This window comes from Macaca fascicularis, chromosome 8, assembly GCF_037993035.2.
Source record: "Macaca fascicularis isolate 582-1 chromosome 8, T2T-MFA8v1.1".
NCBI lineage: Eukaryota > Metazoa > Chordata > Mammalia > Primates > Cercopithecidae > Macaca > Macaca fascicularis.
The window spans coordinates 43,186,997-43,199,081 of NC_088382.1; the positions used below are offsets into that span (position 1 = coordinate 43,186,997).

The 12,085-nt window shown below is 35.5% G+C and overlaps 1 protein-coding gene across 29 annotated transcripts in view; it reads left to right on the plus strand.

Annotated features, from left to right (window-relative positions):
- The window catches only part of LOC101866649 (disintegrin and metalloproteinase domain-containing protein 18-like), a 149,868-nt gene extending 138,882 nt beyond the window's left edge, over positions 1-10,986 (plus strand). For 28 of the 29 annotated variants that reach the window (XM_065519118.1, XM_065519117.1, XM_065519120.2 and 25 more), the window contains 2 exons: positions 8,535-8,687; positions 9,761-10,986. In XM_065519118.1, the coding sequence (XP_065375190.1) occupies positions 8,535-8,687; positions 9,761-9,831 (224 nt within the window). In that variant the 3' untranslated portion in view covers positions 9,832-10,986. The remainder of the gene's footprint in view (positions 1-8,534; positions 8,688-9,760) is intronic. The other variant, XM_065519111.1, reaches the window with a different exon arrangement.
- Positions 10,987-12,085: the final 1,099 nt, after the last annotated feature.

Genomic DNA, 12,085 nt, shown 5'->3' on the forward strand with positions numbered 1-12,085 from the left:
GTGTGGTACTGTAATTAACGCAGACATACGGGTCAATAAAATAGAATAAGAAACCAGAAACAGACATACAAATATATGGAAACTGGATTTCTAATAAACGTTCAAAGCAATACAATGGATAAAGTTTAGCTTTTTAAACAAATTGTGCTAGAATAATAATATATTTATATGTAAAAAAGATAAACTTAGAGCTGTATTTCACACCATGTTCAAAAATTAAGAATTACAGACCAAAATATGAAACTTCTAGAACCAAGCGGACCTAAAAGACATCTACAGAACTCTCCACTCCAAATCAACAGAATATACATTCTTCTCAGCACCACATCACACTTACTCCAAAATTGATCACATAGTTGGAAGTAAAGCACTCCTCAGCAAATGTACAAGAATAGAAATTATAACAAACTGTCTCTCAGACCACAGTGCAATCAAACTAGAACTCAGGACTAAGAAAATCAGTCAAAACCACTCAACTACATGGAGACTGAACAACCTGCTCCTGAATGACTACTGGGTACGTAACAAAATGAAGGCAGAAATAAAGATTTTCTTTGAAACCAATGAGAACAAAGATATAACATACTAGAATCTCTGGGACACATTTAAAGCAGTGTGTAGAGGGTAATTTATAGCACTAAATGCCCGCAAGAGAAAGCTGGAAAGATCTAAAATTGACACCCTATCATCACAATTAAAAGAACTAGAGAAGCAAGAGTAAACACATTCAAAAGCTAGCAGAAGGCAAGAAATAACTAAGATCAGAGCAGAACTGAAGGAGATAGAGACACAAAATACCCTCCAAAAAATCAATGAATTCAGGAGCTGGTTTTTTGAAAGGATCAACAAAATTGATAGACCACTAGCAAGACTAATAAAGAAGAAAAGAGAGAACAATCAAATAGACACAATAAAAAATGATAAAGGGGATATCACGACCGACCCCACAGAAATACAAACTACCATCAGAGAATACTATAAACACCTCTGTGCAAATAAACTAGAAAGCGTAGAAAAAAAGGAAAATTTCCTAGACACTTACACTCTCCCAAGACTAAACCAGGAAGAAGTTGAATCCCCGAAGAGACCAATAACAGGCTCTGAAATTGAGGCAATAATTAATAGCCTACCAACCAAAAAAAGTCCAGGACCAGACAGATTCACAGCTGAACTCTACCGTAGGTACAAGGAGGAGCTGGTACCATTCCTTCTGAAACTATACCAATCAACAGAAAAAGAGGGAATCCTCCCTAACTCATTTTATGAGGCCAACATCATCCTGATACCAAAGCCTGGGAGAGACACAACAAAAAAAGAGAATTTTAGACCAATATCCCTAATGAACATCGATGCAAAAATCCTCAATAAAATACTGGCAAACCGAATCAGGCAGGACATCAAAAAGCTTATCCACCATGATCAAGGGGGCTTCATCCCTGGGATGCAAGGCTGGTTCAACATATGCAAATCAATAAACATAATCCAGCATAAAAACAGAACCAAAGACAAAAACCACATGATTATCTCAATAGATGCAGAAAAGGCCTTTGACAAAATTCAACAGCCCTTCATGCTAAAAACTCTCAATAAATTCGGTATTGATGGAACGTATCACAAAATAGTAAGAGCTATTTATGAAAAACCCACAGCCAATATCATACTGAATGGGCAAAAACTGGAAGCATTCCCTTTGAAACCTGGCACAAGACAGGGATGCCATCTCTCACCACTCCTATTCAACATAGTGTTGGAAGTTCTGGCTAGGGCAATCAGGCAAGAGAGAGAAATCAAGGGTATTCAGTTAGGAAAAGAAGAAGTCAAATTGTCCCTGTTTGCAGATGACATGATTGTATATTTAGAAAACCACATCATCTAGGTCCAAAATCTCCTTAAGCTGATAAGCAACTTCAGCAAAGTGTCAGCATACAAAATCAATGTGCAAAAATCACAAGCATTCTTATATACAAGTAACAAACAAACAGAGAGCCAAATCATGAATGAACTTCCATTCACAATTGCTTCAAAGAGAATAAAGTACCTAGGAATCCAACCAGCAAGGGATGTAAAGGATCTCTTCAAGGAGAACTACAAACCACTGCTCAGTGAAATAAAAGAGGACAGAAACAAATGGATGAACATACCATGTTCATGGATAGGAAGAATCAATATCGTGAAAATGGCTATAATGCCCAAGGTAATTTATAGATTCAATTCCATCCCCATCAAGCTACCAATGAGTTTCTTCACAGAACTGGAAAAAACTGCTTTAAAGTTCATATGGAACCAAAAAAGAGCCCACATTGCCAAGACAATCCTAAGTCAAAAGAACAAAGCTGGAGGCATCATGCTACCTGACTTCAAACTATACTACAAGGGTACAGTAACCAAAACAGCATGGTACTGGTACCAAAACAGAGATATAGACCAATGGAACAGAACAGAGTCCTCAGAAATAATACCACACATCTACAGCCATCTGTTCTTTGATAAACCTGAGAGAAACAAGAAATGGGGAAAGGATTCCCTATTTAATAAATGGTGCTGGGAAAATTGGCTAGCCATAAGTAGAAAGCTGAAACTGGATCCTTTCCTTACTCCTTGTACGAAAATTAATTCAAGATGGATTCGAGACTTAAATATTAGAACTAAATCATAAAAACCCTAGAAGAAAACCTAGGTAATACCATTCAGGACATAGGCTTGGGCAAGGACTTCATGTGTAAAACACCAAAAGCAACGGCAACAAAAGCCAAAATTGAGAAATGGGATCTAATTAAACTAAAGAGCTTCCACACAGCAAAAGAAACTACCATCAGAGTGAACAGGCAACCTACAGAAGGGAGAAAATTTTTGCAATCTACTCATCTGACAAAGGGCTAATATCCAGAACCTACAAAGAACTCAAATTTACAAGAAAAAAAAAAAACAAACCCCATCAAAAAGTGGGCAAAGGATATGAACAGATATTTCTCAAAAGAAGACATGCATACAGCCAACAGATACATGAAAAAATTCTTGTCATCACTGGCCATCAGAGAAATGCAAATCAAAACCACATAGAGATACCGTCTCACACCAGTTAGAATGGCAATCATTAAAAAGTCAGGAAACAACAGGTGCTAGAGAGGATGTGGAGAAATAGGACCACTTTTACACTGTTGGTGGGATTTTAAACTGGTTCAGCCATTGTGGAAAAGAGTATGGCGATTCCTCAAGGATCTAAAACTAGGAATACCATTTGACCCAGCCATCCCAATACTGGATATATACCCAAAGGATTATAAGTCATGCTGCTATAAAGACACATGCACATGTATGCTTATTGTGGCACTATTCACAATAGCAAAGACTTGGAATCAACCCAAATATCCATCAGTGACAGACTGGATTAAGAAAATGTGGCACATATACACCATGGAATACTATGCAGCCATAAAAAGGGATGAGTTCGTGTCCTTTGTAGGGACATAGATGCAGCTGGAAACCATCATTCTCAGCAAACTATCGCAAGAACAGAAAACCAAACACCGCATGTTCTCACTCATAGGTGGGAGTTGAACAATGAGAGCACTTGGACACTGGAAGGAGAACATCACACACCGGGGCCTATTATGGGGAGGGGGCCGAGGGGAGGGATGGCACTGGGAGTTATACCTGATGTACATGATGAGTTGATGGGTGTTGATGAGTTGATGGGTGCAGCACACCAACATGGCATGGGTGTGCATATGTGACAGACCTGCACATTGTGCACATGTACCCTAGAACTTAAAGTATAATTTAAAAAAGAGAGAGAGAGAGAAATCCTCAGTGACTTTGAGCACAGAGTTTGTAGGTATGACAACAAAAATATGACCCCAAAATGTGATAAATTGGACAACATAAAAAATTTAGGACTTTTGCTATTCAAAAGCCACTGTTAGGGGAATAAAAGGGCAAGCCACTGCTTCTTAACAAATATTTGTAAAATATACACCTGATAATGTATTTGTATTCAGAATATATAGTGAATCCTTGAAATTTAATTTTAAAAACCAACTGTATAGAAAAGGGGGACAAAATAAGTATATGTAAAGATGCCCAACATCATAGGTCATTGGAGAAATGCAAATTAAAATCACAAATAGATGCTACTCATTCCTTTAAAAATTGCTTGCATTTAAAAGGGCTGACCACATTAACTTTGGCCAAGATGTGGGGGTAGGAACCATATACTGATATTTAAAACAAAATTTAAAACACTGATATTTAAAACAAAATTTATAGTTTCAGAGATTCTTAAGGAGGTAAATATAAATCACCATATAATACAGCTATTACACTATTTACCCAATAGAATAGAATGCTGATGCCCATACAAAGCCTTGGGTATAAATGTATACAGTAACAAATCTGGAAACAATACATATAAATCAAAATGTATACAGTAACAATTTTTGTAATAGATAATACCTGGAAGCAATGTAAATATAAATCAACAGATGGCTAAACAATGTGTAGTCTCTCAATACAGTGTAATACTATCAAACAAGAAAAAGAAACAAACTTGTTATGTACACCAATATGGATGAACCTCAACATTTATGCTAAATGAAACATGTTAGACTGTAAAGAATACATATTGTCTTGTTCTATTTACATATAAGTATAAAAAATGAAAGCTAATGTATAATGAAAGAATACAGACCAGGTTAGTGGCTGCCTGTGTGGGGAGTGGCAGCATGGCAGGATTAGTGGGCATGGGAAATGTGTGTGGATTATGGATATATGCATTGTTTGCATTTTTATGGTTTCATGGCAGTATACATATAACAAAACCTATCAAATTATACACCTAAAATGTGGGCATTTATTTTATGTCAGTCATCTCTCAGTAAAGCTGTTAAAACAACAAAATTGAAATAATTTATAAAAGAATTTACACTATTTTGTTGCCAACTCTTAGGCACTAGTTAAACCTATTCTAATCAAATAAAATTTTATAAACACTTTACATTAAGTGAAAAAACTAACACATCAAAACAAAAAAAATAGAATGTTTGCCTTATATTTAGAATGTTTGCCTTATATTTGTGAGGGTTAATATTTGTTTATATTTGTGAGATTATATTTGTGACATTTCATCCAACTGTACAGTGGTGTTTGCATTTCATTTTACATGAAGAATAACTAGGGAAAGAAGAAAAATACCTAAGATAAGTAAAAATGAAGACACTCATTTACTACTAATAGGAATATAGTGGTTACAACCACTTAGGGAAATCATTGGAAATATTTACTAATGTTCAATACGATAATATGCAAGCATTGACACTTCCCATGTATGCATATGTCTGAGAGATTTTCAAACACAATATTGACCAAAAGACATGCTGTAAAATATTCACAGCAGCACTCTTCGTAATACCTCAAATTTCAAGCTACCCAAATATCTGTCAGAATATCAGAAATTAATACCTGCTGTTTCTTTTATCTATCTATCTATCTATCTATCTATCTATCTATCTATCTATCTATCTATTTAAGACGGAGTCTCGCTCTGTCGCCCAGGCTGGAGTGCAGTGGCGCGATCTCGGTTCACTGCAAGCTCCGCCTCCCGGGATTACACCATTCTCCTGCCTCAGCCTCTCGCAGTAGCTGGGACTACAGGCGCTCGCCACCACGCCCGGCTAATTTTTGTATTTTTTTAGTAGAGACGGGGTTTCACCGTGGCCTCGATCTCTGACCTCGTGATGCATTCGCCTCAGCCTCCCAAAGTGCTGGGATGAACACTTGCTATTTCTACGCAAAGGTATAGTATGCATCAATTAGAATAAGCATTTTACAACTATAAGCAACATCTGTGAATTTCAAAAGTCAGTAATAATGAACAAAGTCAGAAAACAATGTGTATGCACTATAATTCCATTTATATAACATTTAAAATCCGTCAAAAAATGATCCACGCTCACCCTATTCAATAAATGGTGCTGAGAAAGTTGAATAGCCACATGCAGAAGACTAAAACTATGTATTTCAACTTATACAAAAATTAACCCAAGACGGATTAACAACTTAAATGTACGACTTGAAAGTATAAAAATTCTTACAGAAAACCTCCGAAATCCTTTTCTGGACATTGGCATAGGCAAATAATTTATAACTCAAAGACCTCAAAAGCAAATGCAACAAAAGTAAAAATGGACAAATGGGACTTTTTAATTAAACTAAAAAGCGTCTGCAAAGAAAAACTAATTATCAACAAAGTAAGCGGACAACCTACAGAATGAGGGAAAATATTTGCAAACTATATATTAACAAAGTACTGTTATCCAGAATCTACAAGGAACTAAAAAAACTCAAAAAGAAAAATATGAACACCCCATCAAAAAATTGGCAAAAGACATGAACAGACACTTTACAAAAGAACAGACACTTTACAAGAGGCCAAAAAACGTATGAAGAAATGATCAGCATCACTAATCATCAGAGAAATGCAAATTAAAACTACAATGAATTATCATGTTATCAGAATGGTTAGTATTCAAAAGTCATAAAACAACAGATGTTGGTGAGGATGTGGAGAAAGGGAACACTTGTATACTGTTGGTGGAAATGTACATTAGTACTATCACTATGGAAAACACTATGAAGATTTCTTGAAGAACTAAAAATAGAACTATCACTCAATCCAGGAGTCCTACTACTGACTAGCTACCCAAAAGAAGAGAAATCAGTATACATCATATGTTCATTGCAGAACTAGTCACAATAACAAAGTTATGGAATCAACCTAAGTGTCCATCAATGGAGGACTGGATAAAGAACATACACACACACACTTATCATGTGATATATGTTGATATCATATATATATATCAATGGAGGACTGGATAAAGAACATACACACACACACATTTATCATGTGATATATGTTGATATCATATATATATATCAGTGGAGGACTGGATAAAGAACACATGGTGTGCATATATATATATATATATATATATATATATATATATATAATATTTTCTCCCATTCTGTAAGGTTGTCTGCCTACTTTGTTGGTTTACCATGTGTGTGTGTATATATATATACCATGTGTTTTTTATCCAGTCCTCCATTGATGAATACATATTTATATTTATATCTCTTTATACATACATCATGGAATACTACTGAGCCATAAAAAAAACCAAAACCCAGCAACATGGGAAAGGCATTAACCTAAGTGAAATAACTCAGAATCAGAAAACCAAATGCTGCATGTGCTCACTTATAAGTGGGAGCTAAACAATGGGTACCATTGGACATTCACAGTGGAATAATAGACACTGGGGACTCCAAAACGTTGGAAGGTGAAAGAGATATGAAGGGTGAAAAATTACCTATTGAATACAATGTACACTATTCCGATGATGGGTACACTAAGAGCCTAGACTTCACCACTACACAACATATCCATGCAGCGAAACTGCACTTGCACATCTTACATCTATTTTTCTAAGTGTATGCAATATCAAAAGATACAAGTATAGCTAATATGTCTATATTAATAGCAAGTCAAAATGAAAGGAAAATAAGATTCATGCTGTTAGAGGCAAAATTAGTGATTTTCTTTGGGAAAGATAGTGTCTGGTAAACTAAGTTGGGGAGTTATGTTTCCAAAATTTGTTGCTGGTTACATGGTCTTGTTCAAAGTAAATGTATTTTGAGTGGTACAACTTTATGGCACACATTTTTGTTACTATGTTATATACATTAATAAATTTCACTAAATAATTAAACAAATCATGACCTTTGTAACCTTTGGAGAGGAGAAAGGATTAGGAAATGTCCCACAGTGCTTTGGAATTATAACAGGATCTTTTTTGAGACCTGGAGTGTGGGAATGTGTATATTCTTTGGTTAACTCATTACTCATTTTGCTAATGTATTTACATATTGTATACTTCTCAGAATTGTGTGATATCTCAACTTTTTAAGTATAAAAAAATAACCAAAGGGAATAATATGCTTATAGAATGTCAATGAGTGGAAAGATACACACATACACACATGCACACAGAGGCACATGTAATGTATAGATATATAGATATAGATGCAGATACAAGCATAGGTATACATATTAGAACATAGACACTCGATGGAGAGAAATGAGTCATTTATAAATGGTTTTCTCTAAGGGAAAAACTGATTTAGCAAGTGAGTGGGATGGTGGTTTCTCAAAGTATACATTTTTAAAAATTGTAACTTAATCCCTATTACTGTATTAACTTTTAAAGTATTGTTGTTACAAATAAGCTGAATACAGCAAACAGCACTCTAAACATGTATACAGCAGATTAATATTAAATAAATATGTATAAACAAATAGAAATCCATGAAAAATATAGCACTGTAGTTTGCATTTATGTTCTATTTTTTCCTAGTAGTTTGCAATGCATTAAAACCTCTTTATATATACACATATATGATTAAGGTGAAAAAAATATAAATGTATTTAAATATCCACTGAGTCCCCGCTAATTTATGATATGATTCATTTCTAGATGAATTTTATACTGAAAAAGGCTACAATGCACACTGGAACAACTGGTTTATTCTGAGTTTCTACATTGTTCTGCCGTTTTTCATAATTTTCACCATTGTGATCTTTAAGAGAAATGAAATAAGGAAATTATGCAACAGAGAGAATACAGAGTGTAAGCAGTAAATGTGATATAGGATTAATGTATTAGGCTAAATTATCCTAGTCGTTAACCAGTGTCATGCATGTTATATAACATTTATATTAATTCTTAAATATACTATTTTAAATCTAATGTAAGTGGTATCTTTATAATTTTGTTTTTCAATGGTTTGTTGTTATATTGGGGCAAGCCTAAATTCTGAATGTTCTAGAACTTTTCTTCATGAGTATACTATGCTGTACCAAATACTTACCAGGTCAGAAAAGAATATAGTTGGTACATTATTTTAAGTGCCCTTAAAATAATGATTAGTGATATTGAGCATATTTTCTTGTGTTTGTGGGCCACAGAGGATGGGAAGTTGTTGAATACGCATCATTCAATGAGGAGTTATTCTTTACTGAGCACAGAAGTTCATTTTTGCAAGATGAAAATGTTCCTGGAGACAGATGGTGATAGTTTCACAGCAATATGAATGTACTTAGTACCACTGAACTGTACACTTAAAAATGGTTAGAATGTGTATTTTACTACATAAAGCATTTTTATAAACTGAGTAAAGAAATTGTGAAAAAATTAAAGTCAGCAACCTGAATATTAACTGTAAAATGAAAATTATTTCCATGTTAATTCTATTGTTTTCATGTGTGAACGTCATATTAATGGGGAAAAAATAAAGACTAACCTTTTATTTTGTCTCCCTAAGCCGTAGGTTTTTCTAAGAAACAAAGTATATAAAACTGAATAAATGGATTTTGATTGTTTTTACATAGTCATTTCATAGTTTGCCTGGTAAATTATAAATCAATGCTAATGTATGAAAACATATACATTTATTTTATGTTTAGCTTTTTAGTTGGACTCCTAATATAGATAAGTTACCTATAATATAGATAAGAACCAAATTTATTTATAATATAGATAATATAACATCTATAATATAGATAACCAAACTTATCTATAATAATCTTTGATTTTTAGCAATTATAAAGTAGAAATTCAGTAGTAAATATGGTTTAAAATAGGCATTGGCTACTGCTAAACCTATTGTGAATTTCTATTTTTTCTGTTTTTCTTCATTCTAGTAATTCATCCGCTGTATCAGAAAGCTATGATGTGGAACATTAATATTGCACAGAACTTCCGTAGCAAATAAACTAAAGGAACAAATGTGCTTTATAACCTTATGTTATCCCCGAATGCATTGTAAATGCTAAACTTTTGGAAAATAAAACCTGCGTGCCTTCCCATGTGCCTCCTCCAATGCATCCGGTTGTGGGTGGGGAGCCCCCTGACTCCAAGTTGCACGAGTCTCTGGGATCCACAGAGCTGGGTCTGGGCCGTGCCCTCTAGACTCCACCGTTCTTGGGCTCCGCTCGGCCTCCCCAGCCCTGGCCAGAAGCAGCCCCCTTCCATGCTCAGCAGCCATTACTGTGGCGAGGCCGCTGGCCACGCAATGCTCTCTTGCTGGTCCTCTCAGGGCTGGGCCGGCTGACCTCCGCGGGTCATTGCAAGTGAAGAATTTTGCTGCGTACGATGACTGCATTTCAGTGTCCAGAGAGGAGGCATGTGTCACCCTCCCTGTTCCAGTAGCTCAGACCAAGCTGGACAGAAGAAACAGCCCGTTGCTCCAGAGCCCCAGAGCCTCAAGGACAGGCGGGCATCATCCTCCTTGGTCTTGAACCTTAGGCCAGGTTGGGGAGGGACACGGTCAGAGCCTGCCCAGTTTCAGGGCCACTGTGCCACTGGAATCTGGTTGAACCTACTAATTGGAGGGCTCAGCCCAGAACTCAGACAGCTGTTCCTCACTTAACCTGACTCTGCTCAAGAAGGTGCATTTCCTGGAGAGCTGGGAGAAGGGGGGAGGCTGGACGGGGTCTGACACCTACAGCCCATACTTCCTTTGCCATTCTGGGTTGAGGTCACCGAGACCCGGAACGTAGGGGATGACTCTGGGTAATACTCCTTCTTTTCTAGGAGAGCTTCTTCTTAGAATTGGACAAAGTCTGGTTTTGTGGGGTGTGTGTATGTGTGTGTTTGTGTGTGTGTATTGGGGCTTGGAAGTATGGTGATGTAAGATGAGCAGACGAATGAAGAAAGGATGCTGTGATATGCTGGGAATGCCCACATGTGTTTCCTTACTGCGGATTCTGAAACACCATTTCTGCAAATTGTATGGCCACAGAATATTAAGAAAGACACCAATAATGGCGATGTATCTATACACATTCATCTGTGAAATTATGTTTGTGCTCATATTTACTTTGTGCTTACATTTTGTCTGAGTGAAAATAAATGGTTTGCTTAACTTTTTCTTTCATTATTCTTCAAGTAATATATGCATACTAGGGAAATAATTCTTAAATATTTAAAAATACAGTCTCAAATAGAAAAAACAAAAGAAAGCATACCAAATTCCTAGCACATAAAAAGGCTAAACAGTCAACTTGAACTTGATTTTAACTAGCTTTATTGAAACATAACTAACATATCATACAATTCACTCATTGAAAGTATGCAATGCAAAGGTTTTAGTAAGATCACAGAACTGTGCAACCATCACCATAATCAATTTTTGAACATTTCATCACCCAGAAAAGAAGCTCCAGAAACATTAGTAATCACTCCCCATTGTTTTCTTCTACTTTCCACCTAACTTCTCCTTTACCTCACCAGCCCCAGGCAATCACTTATCTACCTGCTAGCTCTATATATTTGTTTATTCTGAACCTCAAAAGACAAGAAAAGCAAGAATAGAAAAAAAGGGATTACTTTAAACTAAAAAGCTTTGATATAGCAAAAGAAACAATAGAGTGAAGAGACAACCTATATAACAGGAAATGTTTGCAAATTATACATCAAGTAAGGGGTTAATATCCAAAATTTATAGGTGACTAAACTCAATAACAAGAAAACAAATAATATTATTTTGAAATGGGCAAAGGACCTGAATCAACATTTCTCAAAAGAAGACATCCAAATGGCCAAGAATTATATGAAAAAATGGTCAACATCACTATCATCAGGGAAATGCCAATGAAAATCACATGCACGTGATGTCACTGCACACCTGTAGAATGGATCCTTTATTGACAAAAAAGTGCACAGTTATGCTGAGAGATTTTCTCATACAAATTCTTAGAAAGTTTAGCAAATGATACTTGAGCTCTGAAAAATTAATACCATATGTATGATAATGGTTAGAAAGCTGAAAAGTGTTAAAGGAAGTGACACATGCAAGTCTCTAGTTGTGTTTCAAAACAATTCTAACTGCTCTGCATCTTTAATTTTCTTAACAGTAAAGTAGGTAAAGTTATGCCAACTTGTGAGTATGTTGTTAGACTTTATGAGATATTTTATAAGGCATTTAGCCATGGTACATAAAACTTGTTTTTTACATTTTTTGTTAT